At 39.6% G+C, this 23,166-nt stretch overlaps 1 protein-coding gene across 1 annotated transcript in view; it reads left to right on the forward strand.

The window, feature by feature from the left end:
• Window positions 1–22,856, forward strand: part of SORCS1 (sortilin related VPS10 domain containing receptor 1) — a 700,512-nt gene extending 677,656 nt beyond the window's left edge. Inside the window, exons 25-27 of the mRNA XM_027852142.1 lie at window positions 7,262–7,361; window positions 20,456–20,561; window positions 22,517–22,856. Coding sequence (XP_027707943.1) covers window positions 7,262–7,361; window positions 20,456–20,561; window positions 22,517–22,652 — 342 coding nt within the window. The 3' untranslated portion in view covers window positions 22,653–22,856. The remainder of the gene's footprint in view (window positions 1–7,261; window positions 7,362–20,455; window positions 20,562–22,516) is intronic.
• The last annotated feature ends 310 nt before the right edge of the window (window positions 22,857–23,166 follow it).

The raw sequence follows: 23,166 nt of genomic DNA on the forward strand, positions 1-23,166 counted from the left end.
CTTATTCCCTGTATGAAGGTGCACAGCTAGGTGGTATAGCAGATAAAACACTAGGGAGCCAGGGAGTTAGGGAGATCTGAGTTCAAATCCAACCTCAGAAATTTATTAAGTATGTGATGGGCAAATCATTTAACCTCTGCCTGATTCACCTGTAAGGTAAGGAGAATAATAGCATCTACCTCCCACGGGTGTTGTGCTTTTGTCTGAAAGTGCTTTGCAAGCCTATAGCTAACTATCATTATTATTATTAAAATTGACATCATTGTTATTATTTAGCTTCTCTGTTCTCTAGTTACCTCTTGTATAAAATGGGAATGATATAACTTGTAGCACCTACTTCACAAGTTTATTCTGGGCTTAAATGAGATTATGTGTCAAACACTTCGCAACTATATTGTTCAATGTAAATGTAACTATTATGATTTAATAGCTCAACCCAGACTAGAACACAGACCTCTTATCTCTAAGAGATACCTTCCTTCTATACTCATATTCCTTAAACAGAAGGAAAAACCTTCTTAGATTCAATTTTTTAAAAAAAAATTTAATGTGTGAGCCATAAGGGATCAAGATTTTTATAGCAGACAACAGACAGCAAGGAGAAGTCAAATGGATTTTACACACAGAGAGATGTAAGCAATAGGGAAAAACAACAACACATCACTAATGTCCTTTTCTAGTTTTGAGACGGGACTTAGACGAGGCTCACTTTTGCCCATCTTTCATGAACTTGGCCCCTTGTTTGTGAAGGGTTCTGATCTGTACAAGATTCTAGCCCATCCTTTAGTAGAGGAAAGTGATGGATTCTCATACAGCCAGATCCTCTGAATGTGAGGTCTGAACTTGCAGGCCATGACTCTATGAGCTTCTCCTGCCACTGTTCCCATGGAAGCAGGGGAGTTGGCTTGAATCAGAGTTATCTTATCTGTGAAATAAATTGAAAATTCCTCACAGCAAGATGCACTTGACCCTATTACTAAGCTGAGGCGGGCTGGGTTAATCAAAGGACCTGCCTTGTGGAATGGTTCCACCAGTCTTTATTTTGTAGATGCTGGGCCAGACGGAAAGAACTCTCTCCCTCAGGTCAGGGGGGTTTAGAGAGTATATTCCTCTAGAGGCAGTTGCTCAGGTATAGAGAAAAACCTCCTTCCACTCTCCCTGTCTTCCCATTCCTCCTTCATAGACAGGTTTACCTTCTTCCTTCCACTTTCATTGATGGCAAGCTCCCTTATCAATTGGGAATCCTGAAAGGGGGAAAGGATGAGAGAACTATAGAAATCCTGGTTCTGTGGAGAGACAAAATTTGAAATAACATCCTTATGAAGTATTGGTTCTAAGTAAAAGATCTTTATTGGACTAGATAAGGAAGGAAATTTTCTCAGGATACATGACATCCCCCAAAAAGAAGTAAGCTCTTCATCACGTTGATATTACTATAGTGATTCGTATATAGCTGAAAATGTCAAGGTACAGGGAAGGGAAATGGTTCCAACATGCCTCTTTACAATCTAGGACTTTTTTATTTCACACACACACACACACACACACACACACATTCAGTTACACATTGTCCCCTATGGATTGAATCGTCAAAGTAGAAACAGTGAACCACAGCAACCTGACAGATGAGTTTCTCTATGGAAGACAAATAGCACCAGAAGGTGCTTCTGGGAGCTGGGATGAGGGCCTAGTGCTTCGTTGGAATGCATAAGAATGCAGTCTATGGCCAAAGAGGAAATGTAGCTAGGAAGGGGACAGTACTCTGTAATTTGTGATAGGCAGCTAAAAATAGAGATGGTTCACTTTTCTCAATCAGCTCAGCTTCCTTGTTATAAGTGATATGTGTCATCTTGGAATTTTTCCTGAGAGTTGATAACCAACTTGATTCCTTTGCACTAAAAAAGAGTAATTAAACCAAGAGAAGCCAACATCAAGCTGGAAACTAGGCTAGCATTCATGTGCCTTGGGTCAGACAGGAATATATATCCTCCCAGTCATCAACTCAAAATTCAGACCACAGAATCTCAGAATAGCAAGGGACCTCAGAGATCACTTAATATAAATCATACCTGAGTTATGAGTCCTCTTCCTTCCTTCCTCCTTTTTTTGCCTTACTTTCCTCACTTTTCCTTCTTTTTTTCTTCCTTCTTTCTCTAATGAGAGAAAACCCATTATGGATCCTTTGACAGCACCAATTGCCAAGAAGGTTTCCTTTACATCTAACCTCAATTGGAATCTTCACATCTTTCTATTGATCCTAGTTCTGTGCTCATGATCCAAAATTGAACAAGTCCAATTTCTCTTCTCTGTGATAGCCCTTCAAAAATCCTTAAATGTAGTTACCATTGCCTCTAAGTCCTAGAGTTGAGGGTTGCTTTCTCAACAACAGAGAGGGGCTGTCATTCAAGTAGAAGGAATGCAGGCTTTGGCACCATGATCCCATCACTGACTCTTACTGGCTATGGCAGTTGAACCTCAGTTCCTTCCTTCGTATATAAAATGATGACAATACTATTCACAATACTGGCTTTTCAGAATTGTAAGAAATTTGTTTTGTAAACTGTAAATCAATATGTAAATGAGAGATAGTATGATCACCTTACTTTCCCTCAGTAAGCCATGATGGTGCTATCATACAGGATTTTGTCTAAACATTTTGGGAATCTTTGAATCTGTTCTACCTCATGGGGAGAGTACCTTCCCCTCATTCTAATATACCCCTAGGGATAGGGCGTGGATATCCGATTTCATTCATATATGGAACTCTCATATGAGAAAATGACTTCTAGAAAACCAGATCATCACCTTCTCTATAATTTCTGATGTTAGAGACTTGCCCAGAACCCTGAGTTTAAATGATTTGCCCGGGGTCATTCAGCCAATAAGTTTCAGAACTTGAACCCAAGTCTTCATGGTTGTGAAGCCAGGTCTCTATCTATTACTCCAGGCTGCCTCTTAACTCTTCATGCTAATTGAAGTTCTATGGCTATTGATCCCATCCCTTTCCCCTCCATACAGAAGAGATCTACCTTCAAAAAACTATATAAGGAGAATGTCCACCTTTCCACTCATGCTTCCTATTTGATAATTAGTATAGGGATTGAACTACTTGAGTCCCCTCTTTTCCTCCAAAATGTCTTTTTTTTTTTTTTCAAGGAAGATGTAACTGGGACTATAGGCAGCTCTGAATCTCTGTGAAAATTCTGTGAAATATGTATTGGGCCAACATTAACATGTTTCTTTCCTGGAGATTATTTAGCCACAAGGTGGGGAAGGCAGGCAGTGTGACAGAGGAGTAGACAAACAATGATCAATAGGAAGAAATGATGAGCTCTGCCAAGACAACACATTCTGCCCAGTAAAGGACAGGGAGGTTTGGAGACGAAGAGGCAGAGTTCCACCCCCTTCTGCAGATTCAATTCCAGGCTCAGCTTTTTTCCCCAGAGCCTCTGGTGACTATGGCTCTTTCCCTTTCTGCCTGACACATTGCAAAATATTTCCATCCGTGGGTTTTTAATCTTACCTTTTTTTCCCCCCATGACTACTTGTGGGGACCCAGATAATCATTTTGAACCAATTAATGATCTTTTAAGTGAGTCTCTCAAAACAGCTCACAAATAGAATTGTGGAATTGCTATGCATCACCCATCCCTGTGCCTCCCAGACCTCAACTGAGATGGGGATGGCTGGGTAAGCAGTATGGCCACACAGATGGCAGAGAGATGGCAGAGAGCTAAACAAAATGCCATTTTTCTTACCAATCTGCTACTCAGCCCACACCTCACCTTTCATCTGGCTTTAATCCTCTAGCTTAACCACTTCAAGGGAGTGGTTTAGTTGAAATACTCTGGGGAGGGCTAATGAAGGAGGCCAAAGGTAAAAGGCCAGTAGCCCTGACTAACGGAAGACACTATGTGTTGTACTCTCTCTAGAAATCCACTTAGGAATCAAGGAAACCTAAATGCCCAAATTCAAGGGAACAGGGAAGAACAGAAACAGTTGAGCAAGTAGCTCAGTTGAGCAAGAGGGTCAACTGAAGCCAACAGGGAATCCCACAATGGGAGGGATAGATGATTGCTAAAATGGCAACAGAAAAGCAGAAGTTAAAACCATTAGAAAATCAGACCATAAGCAAACAAAACTTTGGAATGGTAGATACAAGTTGTCATGTGAGGGGGATTAGAGGTCCTACTCTGGTCTCTCTATGATGAAGAGCTGAGATGAGGCTTTCATGCCTAAAGATGCTTCTTAAAGGCAGCACCATATAGGAACTGTAGCTTCTAACAAGCACTCAGGAGACCCAGATTCTAGCCTTGACTCTGCTATTAATTAGCTGGGAAATCTTAGACAGGTCTTTTAACCTTTCTTCACCTTGAGTAATCCTATCTATTCTAATGGGAGCATCTAGGTGGCAGTGCCTGGAGTCAGGAAGATGTAAGTTTAAATATGGCCTCAAACATTTATTAGCTGTTTGAACCTAGGAAAGTCACTTAACCCTCTTTGCCTCAGTTTCTTCATCTGTAAAATGAGCTGGAGAAGGAAACAGCAAACAACTACAGTATCCTTTTCCAAGAACCTCCCTCCCCGAAAAAAGGGGGTCACTAAGAATCAGACAGGACTGAAATGACTAAACAATAACAAAACCAGGTCTCTACCATACAAGAGCTTTTGCATGCTAATGGGGTCAGGGTTAAGACATCAACATATAATTGCAAAGGAGTAAATGCTCCCACTTACAGCAACCCTTGTTGAGACCTGGGAAAGACCTTACAAGGAATATAAATTTCTTGAAATAGGGCTGTAGAAAACCAGGTATTGATAAAGCCATTGGGATTCAAATGGAGCTACCTGACAGTGCCTTAAACCCAAAGCACTCAAGCTCTTACTGATTGGCCAATAATGGATCCCTAAGCAAGCCTTAGTTGGTCATAGTTTGGATTTTGTTGGCTCAGAGTGAGTGTAAATAGCATTTGTTTCTATTTTGGCCAGAAACCCTGAGGGTCTTCCCCTCCCGGATTGATTTTTTTTTGGGGGGGGGGGTAGGTAAAAGAGGCCGTTTTTTGCCTCATTTGTTACCTAGCCTTAATCACTGAATGGGTATTGCCTCAGACAAACTGAGACCTGGAAAAGACCTTAGCTTAAAGAGACCAATGCATCCAGGGCCATTTCTAGTCTTCCTGATCAATGTCTTGCCACTGGACCCAGGTGGCTCTAGAGGAGAAAGTGAGGCTGGTGACTTCACACAGTCCTGCCTTACTTAAATCTTATTCACTTGCAAGTCAAGACTTCACCTTCCTGATGTCATTGGAACAAAGGACAAACAATAACAACAACAGCAGCAGCAGCACTTGTTGACACAAAGGGAGGCTGGCTGAAGAGCTTCTCAGGGTGCTGTACCTGGGTAAACCACCAGATGGCGCCACAAACCCTGAGCTACCCTGGAGCCACTGGGCTGGCACAGACCTGCCTGGGCACCTCTTCAGTCTTGGATCCATTTTCACTCTATCTGTGCATGTGTAGATAGGGCCTACTTTTTTTTTTTTTTTTTTTTAGCGCCTCCCTAGGCCATTATCTAGGGTAGCATTTAATTCCATCAAAATCCATAATGTGCTTGAATCATTTTGCCCCCATTCCCACATGACCTTAATCTCTTTTCCAATTTAGTGAGACCCACAAAGATTACTTACTCATCTATAGATTAGAGTGTGTTTATTGAATAAAATAAAAAGCAACAGAACAGTATTAACAATGCTGGCTGCATGAGCAAGTAAACCACAGCTGCTTTTGTCTTAGTCTGAACTTTCTTCTTTCTACTCTTTTCCTGTACTTTGCCTCTTACTGTTGTCACCAAGACAATTAAACCTGCAAAGCGGTACATAGTCTCATAGTCATAAGATATGGGGAAAAGACAATAATGGCTCACCACTATCATGTACCTAATAAACAGTAGCTAGGTAGCGCTTTGAGCCTAGAAGTCAGGAAGACCTGAGTTCAAATCCAGCCTCACACACTTTTTAACTGGGTGATCCTGGACAAGTCATTTAACTGTCGGTTTGCCTCAGTTTCCTCAACTATGAAATGGAGATAATAATAGCACTTATCTCCCAGGATTGTTGTGACTATCAAATGAGATCATATTTTTAAAGTGCTTAAAATAGTGTCTGGCAAATAGTAGGTGCTGTATAAATGCTAATTCCTATTTCTTCCCACTTATACTGTTACATGCCCTGTGACGACTGAATACTCTAGTGATGTCCTAGTTCAGAGCATTTGAATCTTGGTTGGTTTTAGGGCATCATTTCAAGGGATCAAAGAACAGACTGACACCCAAGATCAACTAAAAAAACATTAAGAATTCAACAAGATGTAAACATCATCCCAAGGTGAATGATGGCCAGAAAGCATCTAATCAGATTTAATTAGCATTTACAAATTAAACTGACTTGACTGAAATGAGTAACATGGGAAAAGACAGCCTGAAATTGATGGGAAAGTATCTTCCCTGACAGCTTTTGAGAAGTCCCTGAGAAGTAAAAACGTCTGAATCAAATTAGATTATATTTTATACTTAAAACTCAGTGCACATGTTCTAATCTTGCCTTTGAAAATGTGACACAGTTATATATTAAATTTGTTATATTACTCACTCTTGGTGGTGCATATTTTGTGACCATGAATGTTATAATTAATGCATTAGCTATATGTGTTGAAACAAAAGAGGAGCATGGCTAATACTCATAAATGTGGCTGAGTATTAGTAAATTGATTAATTATGCCTGTATTAGGTCTAATGTTTACAGCTCTGTGTTTACACAATTGTCAGCTATAATAATTTCTAGGCTGTGTATTTTATATCACTGGTACCTGCCAATAAAAGAAAATATACTCAAATTTCACAAATACGTGTCAATTGTCTGTGCCTGAATAAATCATTATTTACACATGACAGATATCTCCAAGGTCTAAGGTCACAGAAATGTTAGGAATGTTAATAAATGATTTTGTTTCACAATTGAATTGTAAATAAATTAAGTAGCTAATATTTATTTCTTCTATGAACATAGGTAAATACCCTATAATCTGCAATCTTTACATATATATGAATATATATATATACAGCATAAAAATAGTACAAAAATTTTTCAAATTATTTTTATTTCTAATGCCATTATAAATTCTAAGACATATTAATCTAATACATTCATTTTTGTGATAGTATGACAGCTTCAATAATGTTAACTTTGACGCCTTTTTCCCCCAGATATCAGAACTGATGATTCACAAACTGAACCAAAACTCCATCCACTTTGAGCTAAAACCTGGAATCCGTGTTCTTGTCCATGCTGCCCACTTAACAGCAGGTCAGTTTCTTTGTCCCCATGTTCTAGTTGTTATATTATATGTGTTTCATTTCATGTTTACGTTTCTATATCACAAGACAAAAGGATGTATGAGGATAAATTACTGGATTTAGAGTTAAGAAATCTGGGTTTAATCTTTGGATGCTCCATATCCAAGTCTGAAGGTGGGGTTTTGCTCCAACTCCGTTGACCAACTAGTAAACAGAGTAACTAGGTATATAACCTCATGTTAAGGTTTTGTGGGTAAGTCATTCTCAAATGAACACAGGACTTTTGGTCTTTGGATGAAAGGCAAGTGAAACATCTTATGACTAGATGAGAAGATCAGTTCACACCTCTTGAACTACATATAAAAAAAAACACAAAAAACAAACAAAAACAAAAACAAAAAAAAAACAAGTTAGTAAAGCAGTAGCTCAGTCTAACAGTGAAGGAGTCAAGAGGTAGAAGAATCCAAGTTTGAAGCTAAAAAGCTAATCCCCTGAGAAGGAATTACTCTTGTGAAGAGAGAGTCTGTCTCTCTGTCTCTTCTCTCTTCTTTCTCTGTCTCTATCCCTCTCTCCCATCCCTCCCTTCTTTTCTCTTTCCCTCTCTTTCTCTATAGTTCTATCTCTTTTCTCTTTTTCTCTGTCTCTGTCTCTCTGTCTGTCTCTCTCTGTCTCTTTCTGTCTCTCTGTCTCTGTCTTTCTCTCTGCCTCTATCTCTCTGTTTCTGTCTCTCTCTCTCTGTCTGTCTCTCTCTCTGTCTCTGTCTCTCTGTCTCTCTCTCTGTTTCTCTCTCTGTTTCTGTCTCTCTCTGTGTGTCTGTCTCTTTCTGTCTCTCTGTCTCTCTCTCCTCCCACCCCAGTTTACCATGTTATCAGAGCGACAAGACAACTGGCAGTTAATGCACCCAGAAGATCAACAGGGCCTCAGATGGATACACAAACAGCTTACTCCCAAAGGAGTAAGCAGTTTCAAGTGATATGATCCCCCATCCCAGAGGAAAATGCTAGGTATGGATCTGTGAATGGGCTTCTGGTAATTAGGATTTATGAGTCGACTTTTTGGTCATCTATGTGTGTCCCTCACTACCATCTAAGTTCAAGTCCCCTTTCCCTTGAACTCTGTGAGTACTTGTGGAAGGGTATGTCTCAGGCTTTGGGGGAGAATGTTTTGTTTCAACTGTTCTTACTATACCATTTCATAAATACTTTTGCTAAAATCTAATTTAGGCTACTGGTTGATAATTAATAGTAAGCTCATGAGAGACAGTCCAAGAAACTCAACTGCTCAGTTACTCCAGAATCCTGAATAAGTAGTCAGGTCACCCCCTTAACACTCACTATGTGAATGTATGCCCATTTGAAGAGTGGCTCCAAAAGGGATCCTTAAAAGACATCTGTGTGACCTTGGACAAGTCTTTTAATTTCTCTGTGCCTCAGGAACCTCATCTGTAACATTTATGTAATATTTGAAGTACCCATTGATATAAATGATATCACGGATGTAAAAAATCCTTTGCAAACTCCAAATCACTATATAAATCTGAGCTAGTAGTAGGATGAGTAAAAACTCTTTGTCATGCAAAGTCATCCAGAGTGTCTTTTCCTTGTTATTGCTCAGTGATGATTGGAAATCATAACAACAAGGTTTTAGAGGGCTTCCTTTTTTTTTTTTCTGCTTTTCCATGGGCTTTGTCAAAGGTGTTGATTAACAGTAACACTTTCTATTGTCAACAGCAAATATTTGTTTAGATGAAATTTTATATTATCATTATGTCATATGATATAATAGTTATTATTTGGCTAGGACTAAAAAGGGCTTCCAATTAAGGTAAGATCTTGACTTTTAAAAACTCTGCTTTGGCTGTGAAGAGCAAACAGTTGGCCTGCTGAGAAACAGGCATTGCTCCACAAATTAGATACCATGTTTACATCTCTTTCTTATGTAAAGGTAGTCATGACTCCCCTTTAATGCTCTTTCAGGGGAGGCATATTTCCAAAGGTCCCTTCTTGCCTAGAGTCCAAAATTTTCAGGGAATTTCAAGGACATTATCCATTATTGCTTTGAGTATGTCTCAGGCAAAGGAGACAGTGTGGCACAATGGAAAGAACATTGGATCACTTCTGGGAACTGGATTCAAATGCTGCCTCTGATGCTTACAGCCTCAGTGTTCATGGAGAAGTCACTTGACCTCCCTGGACCTTCCTTTCCTCATAGTAGTATGAGGGGTTTGGATTATATGATCTGTGAGTTCCTTTCTAGCCCAAACTCTATGATTCTAAGCAGCAAATTGTTAGACTCTGACTTCACAAGTTCTAAGTTATCAATTCCTATGGGAGGAAATAACAGGTTAAAGGTCTGGGTAGAAAAGAAAGAAGAATGAGAGAAAGAGGGGGGAAAAAAAGGACAGTTGGATAGGAAAAAGGGAAAGAGGAAAGAAAGATACACATGATGGGCAGTTAGGCAGGATGAGTACTAACATCATCTCATGGAATTATAGAATTTTAGTTTCTTTAATTTTTAATTTAAGGAATAAAACAAGCATTTCCATAATATTGTATAATTTTTTAAAAAGATGATTATACATGAAACTACAATTTTCTTATGTACAACTTGCAGAATTCTAGAATTTTGAAATTAGACGGAATATGAAGGCATCTAGACAGAGCAATAGGTAGAGTGCTGGACTTAGAGTCAAGAAGGCTGGAGTTAAAATCCAGCCATAGGTGCTTACTAGCTGAGTGAGACTAGACATATAACCTCCTTCAGCCTCAGTTTCTTCCTCTGTAAAATGAGAGGGGTTGGACTCAGGGACCTTCAAGGTCACTTCTAGTTCTAAATCTATGATTAGTATATGTCTTAGAGGCAGACATAGTTGATTGGGGTAATGGAATATTCCTATAGAAAAGACAAAGTCTGTGTTTGAACGATGTCAGAATAGCCAATTGATTTGAACAAGTTAATGAAAAAGTAAAAATTGAAGCCAAAAAAAAAAAAGCCTCACAAGCCTTGCTTTGACTAAGTTATTTACTGAAGGCTAATGACGTCTTGTCTTGGGGTAGGTGAACCCTATTTGGAGTACACTTCCATATTTAGTGGCTACACCCAACAATGAGGCATTAGTGGCAGAATAAGTTTAAATCTATATTAGAATTAAGAGGAAGTACCAAGAGTCTCCATAGACAAGGTGAAAGGACTAGAGAATGATCTGGAGAAACAGAAGCAGGAAGAGATCAAACATCCTGGACTAGGTAGCTGAATAGATGAACCAGGAACCAAAGGCAGAAAGCAGTGGTTACAAAAGCAGGGAAAGAGGCAAGGAAGGGACCGTCTACATCTCTGAGTACCCTGGGACAAATTATCCTTACACAAACTCTTTTATACCAATTCCTTAGGAGCATGAAGGGACAGCTTACCTAAAATTCTCTAGGTAGGGTCTATGGATCTTAGAGTTCAAGTTTAGTATGGTGCATGTAGCAGGTCCTTAATGAATGAGTATCGATTGATGGATTGGAGAATTTTTCTCTCTCTTCCTTCTCACACTACCTCCAGCTTGATCCACATGCCCCTGCATCCATTTCATCAGTTACCTCATTGACCATTTCGACTGACTTTTGCAACAAACTCCTGGAGCCTGTCTAAATTGTATTGTTGAATTAGAATTGTGTCAAATCAAATGTCTCTTAAAACAAGTAGGGGATTATTTGGGGTTTGCTGTAATCTTGTTTGTTGTAACAGGATTTGATCTGTATTCCTTATGCATCTGGGAGGTTTATTTCAATGAGGATTTTCAAGTGTTGGTGTACAGTTGTGGTGAGGATGATTAACCCTAACAATGTAGTAGTCTGGTCTGGTAAACGAATTGCCATCTCTTCTCACCAGAGGCTAGGCAAATTAGAAAAATACAAGAAGTTTGGAAATCATAACAATTATACATAAAACTTTTGTTTGCTGGTTGAGTGAAGCAATAGACGAGCAGATCTCAAAGTGCTGCCATAAATACCTATAGTAAAATAGATATTAGAGCATGGATATTTCTAGGGCTAAGAAAAAGTGGAGGTGGAAAGGGGAGCTGCCAAGTTAAAACAGAGAGGAGATGCATTAAATTCTAAATCTCCCTTATCCTCCTCCCCCCCCCCAAAAAGGTCCGTTGTTTGCAGCACTTCATTTCTCATAAGCAATGTTGCTAATAACTTCCCAGGGAATATTACAACATGCTGTTGCATTCCATTAATTACACAACAGATGTTCAACAGCCTTCTTTCAAAAATGTTAGACCCAGAGTATGTGACTGGAGAGAGAGGAAGTGCATAATTTGGGTTCTCTCTAAGGGAAAAGGAGCTGTCTCCTTCTAGGAATTTACTAGTTTTCTTTTTGGTTTCAAATTCTATTCCTTTTTTGAAGCTTGCTAATTTTTATGGGCTCGCAAGGTAAGCATTTTTAGATATTTGGATGTCGTTAAATACTGAATTTAGCTTGTTGTTTTCCACCTCATATCTGACTTGGGGAATCACTAGAATTCTTGTCTAAGCAATGCTAAACTTTTGAACACTGAACACTATTTGAATCTTAGAGTTTGGTTCTGCCTAATCCTGGGAGTGTTCCTGTAATGACTCCTAAATCTATCCCCACATTATTCTCATAGAAGTAATAATGAGGAAAAGCTAATAAGAGAGACAGTAGAAAAAAGGGAGTTAAATAACTTGCCCAGGGTTACATAGCTAGTAAGTTTCTAAGGCTGGATTTGAACTCATGAAGATGAGTATTCCTGATTCCAAGCCCCGTACTCTATCTACTATGACACCTAATTGCCCCTGGCCTAGAGTAACAATAATTTAAAGAAAGGGTCAAGGACATAGAAGATTGTAGAAAAATCTAACACATTATTGGTTTACTAGTAATGAAGGAAAGGAAAGATTCAAAGATGATTCCAAAGTTTTGAGTCCAGATACTTAAAAAAAAATGGTGTTTGACACTTAGTAGAGCCCAAGAAATCTGAAGAGGAGCCAGGTGAGGGGGCAAGATGATAGTTGGAAGTATGTTGAGTTTGAAGAGACAAGAAGACCTTCAAGTGGAAATGCTCACTTCAGACGTTTGGCAGTTGGATAGACAAGACTGGAGCTCAGGGAAAAGGATAGTTCTAATGAGATTTGAGGGCATCATTGACATAGAAGCGAAAGCTGAAATGACAAGAATAGAGAAGTTCCTAGGGGAGCTTGAGAAGAGAAGAGTGGAAGGACAAGCAAGGACAGGGTCCTATATGGGAGTATTGATCTAATAGGACTACACCCCCCCCCCCAAAAGCTTTAGAGCATTGTACCGCTGGCTGACTGAGCTGTCAATCAACATCAGCCCAGTCAATGACCATTTTAATTGGTTGTTATACCATAGCTGACTAGCCAACCCAACTGACAAGTCAGCCAGCTAATGACAAGTGTCACAAGAATATTTTAGATTGAAGGGATTTCCTCATCCCTCTGCTCTCCACTGATTCAACTGATTCAACAAAAGGAGGTAGTCCTACTGGTTTTCTCCTTCACTGCTTTTAAGTGATTAGAGTATAGGACAGGGAAGGAAAGGTGAAATTCCTTGGAAGAGGGAATGGGAATATCTTTAAGGGGTATTTGCATTTTAAAAGAAGGCGTGGTAAAAATCACTGGGTGTATTTAGTAAATATCTGCTTTCAGTGCAGAGTAAAAAGTCATACTCATATCTTATACTTAAGCTTGAGGCAGCATAGTATAGTATATAGAGCCATGGACTAGGAGTCAGAAAAACCTGAGTTCCAACCCTGTCCCTGGGATTTATTGACTCTTTGACCCTGAGCAAGTCACCTAATCTCCTTATCCCTAAGGCAACTCATTTTAATTGTCCCTATTCTAGATGCTGAGTCCGGTAGGTTGGTCCAATGGATAGAACACCAGACTTGGAGTCAGGAAGGCCTGAGGTCAATATCCAGCACCAAGCACTTATTAAACTTTGTGACTTGGAGCAAGTCATTGAATTGCTGTCTCCCTCAGTTTCTTCATCTGTAAAATGGAGATAACCATAGCACTAACTCTAGGGGCTGTTGTGAGGATTAATTGGAATGATATTTGTAAAGTGCTTTGTAAACCTTAAAGCTCTATATAAATGTTAACTCTGGTGATGATGATGATATATTCTATATGCGTGTATATATATATGTGTGTATATATGTATACATATATACATATACATATGTATGTACATACATACACATACACACAGTAATAAATTTGGATGAAGAGAGTTTCTTGTTTTGGCTTCTCTATCTACCTTAAAAAATATAATAACTACATACTCTGAGGTTTAGAGCTAAAGATAGAAGGAAAATAGCTGACACTGAAACAGCATTTTTGACTTCGCAAAGTATGTTATAAACATGATCTCTTTTGATCCTCGCTACAGCCTTGTGGGGCACATGTTACTAGTTATTACCTCCCTTTTTGTAAAGGAGAAAACAGTCTGAGAGAGGTTGAGTGACTTGCTGATAGTCTTACAGCTAGTAGATTTCAGGGACAGGAATTGAATTCAACTCTTCCTGTGGCTAGAACTCTTTACATTATCACAGGCTGATCTCTTTGTCTCCAATATGGAATCTGAGGGTTCTGCCAATACCAGACTCATCAGGTTCTAGTCCATCTGAATGGCATGGCAAGGGGCACATTTTTTTTTCCAACAGTAAATCTGATTTAGAACACAGGGCATTAGTTGGAACAGAAACGTGAATTAAATGAGAAAAAGCATGATGTGAGGTATGGGAGGAAATTAGCACTAACTGTTAAACCCTAATTCTCCCATGTCCTGGGAGTTAACTTAATTGTCTGAATGAGAAAGTGGCTGTGGGAGTTAGTAGGGACAAAATAATGTGCCACTGAGTCAGGACTATATTGTGTCCATGATTTAGATGAACGGGCAAGACCAGCTAAGAGGCTGATGCCTGTGAACCAGTTAAGAAATGATTAAAGCATGAACCAGAATCTTAGTAACAAATGTAATTGAGTAGCTGTGAATTTTATGAAGGTTAAACAAATTACATCTTCTAGATTGCACTAATAGTATAGTACCAAATATGGAAAGTACTTGGAAGTTTGTCATAAGGAGGCTGCGATGTGGCTTCTCCCTCTGCCAATGTACATAGTAATCAGTCTAGGGCTTGACTAAAGCTGACAAGTCTTAGAAGTTTGCTTGAATGATGTAGAGGTGAAGTTACTTGCCCAGGTTTACACAGCTAATAAAATCAGAGGCAAGATTTGAATCTGGGTCTTCCCAATTCCAAATACTCTGTCCATTATGTCATTCTGCCGTCCTGTTTTTGTTTCTGTTTTTGTTTATTTATATATACATATATATATATGTACACATATATACATACATATATATATATATATATTGCACTGTTTTCATGAGTAAACATAAGGAAAGTGCTTTGCAAACTGTAAAACACTATCTGAATGCTAGCTATGAATAGAGCAGCTAGGTGGTACAGTAGATAGAATGCTTGATCTTTAGTCAAGAAGGCTAGTTTTCCTGAATTCAGATCTGGCTTCAGACACTTACTAGCTATGTGACCCTGGACAAATCACTTAATCAATCCTGTTTGCTTTAGTTTCCTCACCTATAAAATGAGCTGGAGAAGAAAATGGCGAACCACTCCAGTATCTTTGCCAAGAAAACCCCACATGAGGTCACAAAGAGTCACACATGACTGAAAACAATTGAACAACAACCAAATGAAACTTTCATGGTATTACAGAGTTACTGAGGATTGATCCCTTTTCAGTATTCTTTTTCTGCTCCTTTATAAGGCAAGTGTGTTGGGTTGGCAACAGTAGAGGTAAAGAGATACCCATAAGGGTGCCTGGGTTGCTGACCATCTCCAGGTGGGCCTTCAATTCCACATTAAGAAAAAGATTTTTCATTTCAAGATAGAATAACTATCTGTCAGGAGCCTGTAGAAAAAGACAATATAGCATATCTGGCATCTGCTTCAGTTGTATATGGCTTAAGAGCTAATGACCTGTTTTGGCTTCAGAACCATTTTTTTTGGTAGTATCTTTTTCTCTCTGCATTTTCAAAAAGCATCCATGAAAACAGACTAGCCTTAGATGCAGATTTGTTAGGCTTAATTCAAATGCCAGAGAAAGTGAAATCAGGAAGAGCTGATTTCAAGTCCTGATTATGACACACGCTAACTATATGACCATAAATGGGTCACTTAACTTCCTAGTGCCCCTAGACTACTCTATGAGACTGCATTATAGACCAGTTGCCAGTCTGCATTTGTGCACAGATTTCCTATACTTGGAATACTCCCCACTCTGATGTGCTCACAAGTAAACTTTAGTGTAGGCAGTTTTCATTCTTAGAAATTCCCAATAATTATGAAATCATCAGGCCATAGTGCTTTTCACCTTAATTTTTTTTTAATTTCTGACCAGTGAATGTGTCATTTTCTTTTATCTGCTCAATGCCTAACATTGTGCCACACTCATGGTAGGTATTTGGAGAATTTTTTTTTTATCTGTTTGTATTCTGGTTGACTAGACCTTGGAGGGAAGTAGGGATGAGGAAATGGGTGTCACTTACCACAGTGAAGAAAGGCACATCCAGAAGTAACTCCCACTGAATCTGTTACCCTATCTGGATCTTTAAATAATCACACCAATCTTAATTGAATTCAACTGAATGGTAAAATCCTTTGTGTGTGTGTGTGTGTGTGTGTTCATGCATGTGTGCCCTTTTGCCTGTGCTCATAAACAAGGAGGTAGGAAGAACGTTGCTACCCACCTCATAGTCATGTTTCTCTTTGTCCCTGAATAATGGCAAGTCAAGCATTCAGCACTTTTCCCCCCAGCCTCTACCTTGTTTAGTCGCAACTGGAGAGGGACTAATTTATGCTAATTCCAGGGAACAAGCTGCAGCCCATTTATCATAAGAGTTTCCATTCCTCAGCAAAACACACAGAAATATACCTAAGTGTTAAAAAACTGAACTATGCAGCTGCTGCTGGCTGAAGCAATAGCAGGACGGTTTCTATGTAGGGCCCAGGTCTGCATCCCAAAGCCATTGAACACAGAGGGCAGTGGTACTCAAGCCTTAAGCAGTGCTAATGCTGCCTGCCTAAGACCACTCATGCAGAAGGCCTCAAAAGATAATGAGAATTTAGCGTGCAAGATACTGGCATCAATTTCCCTAGTAGGTTCCACCAATTGTTTTCCAGTTAGGAAGCTTAGAGTCAGAATGACTAAGGCAGATGTTTATAGGATTCTGCTGTGAATGAATGGGAAGTGAATTGCAGGTTTAACCCTGGAGGTGTATATCAATGTGGGGAGGGAAGTTGAGAGAGAGGCAAGTGTCCCCTCTCTATTGAATACGTGTGCTGATTCTGTCTCTGGGAGTCTGTTTGCATTTGCCATTCATTTCAAATGGCAAATGCTCTTTTAAAAGCAAGGACAATGTTCTTTGTTATTCTTGATAGTATTAACAGGGTTGTAAGCACATAGTGTTTGAAAGGGTTTAATGGGAAACCTCAGTTTATGCTCTGTGTATGCCACTGGCTTGCTGTGGGTGACCTTGGGTGATTCATTTAGGATTAAAGGATGACAGGTGTAGGAAAGGGAAGGGAACAAACATTTATTTAATGCCTACTATGTGGCAGACATCATGCTAGGAGCTCAATAAATAATATTCCATTTGATCCTTGCCACAACCCTGGGATTTAGTTTGTTCAGACATTCCTCAATTGATGAGTATCACTAAGTGAGCATAGATTGATTGTGTCCTTCTTACCTGAACAAAACCTCCCCAGTTTCCTCTGATGAGGAACCCTGAAGCCAGAACTAAGATTGGGTATTTATTTGCCCTAGGCAAGAGTTGTAAATTCCTTTCCCCTGTGTTTCACCATACATGGGAGTCTTTGAGCTTTCGCTGGAGTAATGTTGGACTTCATTTGTCATAAAATAAATCCTTGTATACCAGAGCAAAGCTATCTAGAATTAGAAATGAATGTATTTATGAAAAGTAGTATTTGAAAGCTCGTTGGATCCCATAGTGTGTGCCTTTGAGGGCTGTCTACTTTGTCTATTTCTAGTCTCAGATCTGCCTGAAGCATCTTTCAACCCCTCTGCTACTGGCACTTCCTTTGCTTAGGTTAAGAAGTACCTTGTTTTACATCAGTATTAGATCATTTTTGCTTTAGGCATCCTCATACCCTGAAGCCTCCCTAGTCTCATGGCCACTGGCCTGACCTCTCACATATACACACTTGCCTTCTTCACTTCACAGGCAAGTTGTCCCCAAATTCCCAAAGCAATAAAAAGTGTCTTGATTTAAAACCTTTGGAAAGCTGAACAGATTTATGTATGTATGTAAGCCTTTTCTCTTAGCAAGAAGATATGACTTTTGTTTCTCATTAACCCCTATATGGGTTGTTTAATGGGAGTAAGTCTTGGAGGAGATACTGCAAACTAGCTGGGTTCTAACCTGGAAAAGCCAAGTTTGGAGGAGAGCCAGGTGCTGGGGATTATCAATTACCATAATGGGTCACCTATACTGTCAACTTTGCACCTGGGCAACCGGAAAAGAGCAGCCCCCTCTTTGCTTCAGACAGAGATGAGCTATAGAAAATGATCCTTAAAGGATATTCACACCTCTGAGTAACAGACTTCGTGTAAATGGGTAGAAGATAAAGGTCAGTGCCCTATAGTTGAGGAGGGTATGCTTGACTTTTCTTTTTCTTTTTGGTTGAGGTATGTAATATTTGAAAAATATCATGTTCCAAGGTTCAGGAGCTTTCTAGCAAGTAGAATAATTGAAAGTACACCAAGCTAAGAAGGGAGGTAACTGAAAGGTTACAGGGAGAAACAAGAGAAAATTATTTGGAGGGAACATATTAAGTAGTAACCCAGAACCTGTAAAGTACCTGAGAGGAGGGGGGGATGCATCTTTGAAAATATATATTGGTAATGACCTCAATTAATTATGCTCTGGAGTCCTCTTCTTGGGAAGGTGGTGATGCTACAGTAGAGGGGTACAGAATTCCAAGGGCTCATTTAAGTAGGAAGGTACTAATTGCTTATGGAGAGCAGGGTGGATGGGCTTGGAGTTGGCTTTCTTAGACAAATATTCATTACATTGATATTTACTCTGTGTGTGTGTGTGTGTGTGTGTGTGTGTGTGTGTTTTCCAGGAAAAGGGGGGAATAATACACAAATAAATGTTTTTAATTTTCATACTGGTCTTGGTGGAAATCTTCAGATAAAAACTGGATGACTATGTAGCCAGTGTAATGTAGGGGTTATTTTTTAGGTATTGGTTGGGCTAGATGCTTTCTGGGGCTCCTTCCAAATATGAAATTCTGTGTGTGTTTTGACTTGCCAGTATACATACTGTTCCCCAATGCAGTGTCCCTCCTTACTAGTAGAATGTAAGTTTCTTGAGGACACTGACTTATTTTTATCATTACATCCCTAGTGCCTGACATATAGTATAGTAGGCACTTAATGCATTGTAGTTGAATTTGATTGAGATGAATTGATGTAATTAATCATTTCCATGAAAACATAACATAAAAGGAAATAATGTTACAGGGAACAGTTATTGCCATAGGGACCGTGTTATAAATAGGTGACTGGCCATATGTCATTTTAGAAGAGTTTTGTCATTACATCTTGATTATAATGAATTAGATTATATAATTCAGTAAACATTTATTAAATGTCTATGTTCAAGGCACTACATGAGGTTCCAGACATGCAAGGGAAAAAAAAGTGACTGCCTTTGCTTTTTTTTTTTTTTTGTAGTTAATTGGATGGTTGAGGGGAGTGGAAGGAGGAAAAAATATGTACACAATTAATTATATACTTGATAATTTGAAGAGGGAAACAAAAGGAGGAACAACAGTGATGGAGAGATAAGGAAAAGCTTTGTGAAGGAAGTGCTATGTGAGCAAAGCCTTGAACTATTCTAGAGATGCTAATTCAATAGAGCAAACATTTATCTAGCACCTACTGTTTGCAAAACACTCAGCAAGGCACTGGGATAAAATGACAGAATGAAGAAATAATTCCCTGACCTCAAGGAATTCATATTCTACTATAAGGAGGTGAAGGAGTGAATCTCAGGCATAGAAGAAAAATTGTACAAAGGCATGAAGATAGGAGGTGGCATATCAAGTTAAAGTAACAATTAGTGGACCAACGTGCCTAGAACAGTGAGTATATGATATAAATTAATCTGGAAAGGTAGGTGGAGGCTAGGTTGGGCAGGGTTTTCAAATATCAACTGAGGAGCTGACATTTTATCCTAGAGGTAATAGGAGTCCAGTGTCTGAGAAGAGGGGTGACCTGGTCAGATTTATGTACACTTAAGATTAATTCAATGACAGTAGGGAGGAGAGATTAGAAAGAAGAGAGGCAGAAAGCAGGAAAATCAATTTTGGAGTCTGTTGCAATAATCCAATTGAAACATAATGAGTGCCTGAATTAGACTCCTGCCCATGTGACCAAGGAGAAGGGGATGAATGTGAAATATGTTTTAGGAACTGACTCAATAGGTTTTAGCAACTGCTTGGATGTAGGGTTGAGGCTGAAGGAAAGAAAAGTCATGGGTGACCCTGAAGCTCTGAACTTGGGGGACTAAGAGGATAATTGTACCCTTGACAGAAGTAGAAAAGACTAGAGGAGGTTGGGCTTATGGGGGAAGATAGTGAGGTTCACTTTAGTCATAGTTTGCATTTGAGGTTCTGATGGGACAGAGAGATGTCTAGCTGGCACTTAGAAATGGGAAGAAGGAGTTCAGGAGAGAGATTAAGGTTGGATGTAGAAAACTGGGAATCATTTGTATTGAAATGATAATTTGGAAGAAGGATGCATTTAAGGGGCAGGGTGATGACTTCCATTTTGAACATTAAAGGAATCTAAGTTATTAAAAAATATTACAAAATGACTTTGGTAGAGGCACCATTTTGCTCCTTATGCTCATGTATCTTATCATACCTGTTTGATGTTATTGGAATCTTCATGGCTGTTTCTACCTAGCACTTTTCAACTGCAGCATCTCTCATTACTGTTTCATTTTCTCTTCCAGCACCCCTTGTGGACCTCACCCCGAGTCACAGTGGGTCAGCAATGCTGATGCTACTCTCTGTGGTCTTTGTGGGGCTGGCCGTCTTCGTCATCTACAAGTTCAAAAGGTGCGTGGCTCTCCCTCTGCCCTCTTCATCCCCCAGCTGCCAACTCCATCCTCCTTGCCCCAGGTTAAAAAGCATGATATAGAAGTGACATTTGTCCTGTGTGCATAGCAATTGACAGTTTTTGTTAATGTTTTAGGAAGATCCCGGGCCTTAATGTTTATGCCCAGATGCAGAATGAGAAAGAGCAAGAGCTGATCAGCCCAGTCAGTCACAGTGAAAACAGGCCCAATATCACTCAGGCTGAGCTGAGGAGCCCTGGCCAATTTATAGATGAGAAGTTGGACCCACAGCCCATAGGTAAATAATTTCCGGTAGCCAATAGCTGGTCAGTCTGAATAGTAATTGGCTAAATCTCTTCTATTCCTTTCCCCAGCTTAAGACCCCTGTCTTCTATTCTGTTAATTAACATCCTTGATAGGAACTAAGCTAAGCTGTCAATTTACTTTCCCTCACTTTGTTTTTACTTTGACAGAAAGTAAAATAATAACATGAGGCTTTCCTGTCTCTATCCAATAGCTTTGTCCTTAGTTGTCTCTTGTCTTTCATAAAACTGCCCTGGGACCTTCACTAACACATGTGGTTTCTGACCTTTATGTGAATGACAGAAAAGTATCTGTTCTGAGAATACAAAATCTTGGGGGTAATGGGTGGCATGGTGTAGGGGTCAGGGTGGGATATTTCCGGGAGCGGTAAGTATGGACCAATAGCTGGGTGCAGCAAACCGAGTGGGAGCCACAACACAGAGGAGAGAGAGTATCTTCTAACCAATGGCAGAGCGGGAACCGCTGATCCTAAAGGTGATGGGGTGAGAGGTGGGGGTGGGATGGGAAGGACTTTCAGGTGGGTTTTCCCCAAGTAGATACTACTTCAAAAATCTAACAGTAATCTAGAAAGGATTTCTAGGGGATGAGGAGGGATGCAAAGCATCGTGGGGATTTGTTATGGGAAAGGAGCAATCAAACATTCTATACTGTAGCCTCAGGGAGTCAATTTCACTTAAAGAAAAAAAATTGGGTGGTAGAGGGAGATGCTGTAGCAGAGGGGAATGCCAAGTCGCTGCTTTGTTTCCTCCTCACCCTGCAAATGGAATCTAAGGTGCACTTCAAATGTATTTAAAAGAGGGCTTCCCCTTTACCTGCAGAGTTCCTGATTTCATCTAAGTTGTGCTTGGGAATCAAGGAGGGAGAGAGAGATGTGCTGCTCTTGTCCAAATTGCTAAATGCTTTTTATATGGAGGCCCCCTGTGCCCCTAGGAAGCCAAACGATAAGTGAAGCCCCATTTTGGATGGTAACTTTCTCCCTGTGGTTCTCCAGTCTGTTAGCATTGGGAGTTGGATGGGCTGTAAATGGTCTCATCTCAGCCCTGTGCTGCAGACTTTGGCTGATGCATTTTATACATCACTATCTACGCTTCACTTTAACTTGATAATACCAAGTTGCCTAGAAGCCCCTTACATATGACTTTCAATATGTTACTGGAAAAAATGAGTACCTAAATGAAAACATAACCCTGTCTTTAAATGGATATGGGAGAGGTCTGTAGATGTATTAAGGGAAAATTTCAATATAATAACTCTGCCAGTATTGTAGGTAATAATAACAACTGCAGTCACATCTGGTGTCCAATTTTCTCAATGCATTTTCCTCTATTTGGGGAGACAGGGTGATAAATGTGTAATTGCTTTGGTTAAAACAGAAAAAAAAAGCCTTTCTGTCCTCAAGTCCAGAGCAGTGTTCACCCTGTCTAGTCACTTGTAAAGCTTTTAAGTGATTTTTTTCTTGGGTCATTTGATTCTCAATCCTATTTCCAGAGGTGGGAAGCCCAGTTACTGTTTACCTTATTAGAGCAGCCATCCCTCCTTCTCCAGGAACATCGCTCAGCAGATTGCAAAGTCTTTGACACCTTTTCATTTCAAATGTCATTAAATGAGTAAGTGTTACACATTTTCTCTTAGGAGAGTAGCTTTACCCTCCCCTCCCTCCCCTTCTGCTCAACCTGGTGAATCATCTCTCCGATTGAAAAGAGCAAGACATGCCACTCCACCTTCTACGCCAAAGCGGGGACCTTCCGGGGCACACTTTACAATTTAAAGAAAAAACCCCAAAGGCGGAGACCTGCTGATCGGGAAAGAATTTCGCTCTTGTCGAGTGCATCATCGTTTCCTGTCCACTAACTCTATTTTTTTCCCCTTTGTTGTTCTGTTTCCTATTTTGCCAGGAAGTATTTCCATAGTTGCTGAGAATCAAAGCACAAAAGAAATCCCTACCTATGTAAATGTTTGAATGGAGGACGCCAGTAAAAAAACAAAAACAAAAACAAAAAACAAAACAAAAAACAAAAACAAACAAAAACACATTAAAAAACACTCACTGCATCGGGACTTTTTAATTCTTCAGACACAGACAACAAGGGTTTTTAGCTTTAAACCTGTGCATGTGGACATGATCCTGAGAACACGTTCGGAGGGGCGGTGTACAGGTGCTCTATTTTAATGGAAAACGCTCCCCTCTTCCCCTCCTTCTCTCTTTTTTTTCTGATCTGTCGTGTTTGTAGGAGATTCATAACAAATAGAGACCAAGGAAATCTGCATGTATTTTTTTTTTT

The sequence above is a fragment of the Vombatus ursinus genome, unplaced genomic scaffold (genome assembly GCF_900497805.2).
Source record: "Vombatus ursinus unplaced genomic scaffold, bare-nosed wombat genome assembly UNPS02009205.1, whole genome shotgun sequence".
Classification (NCBI taxonomy): Eukaryota; Metazoa; Chordata; class Mammalia; order Diprotodontia; family Vombatidae; genus Vombatus; species Vombatus ursinus.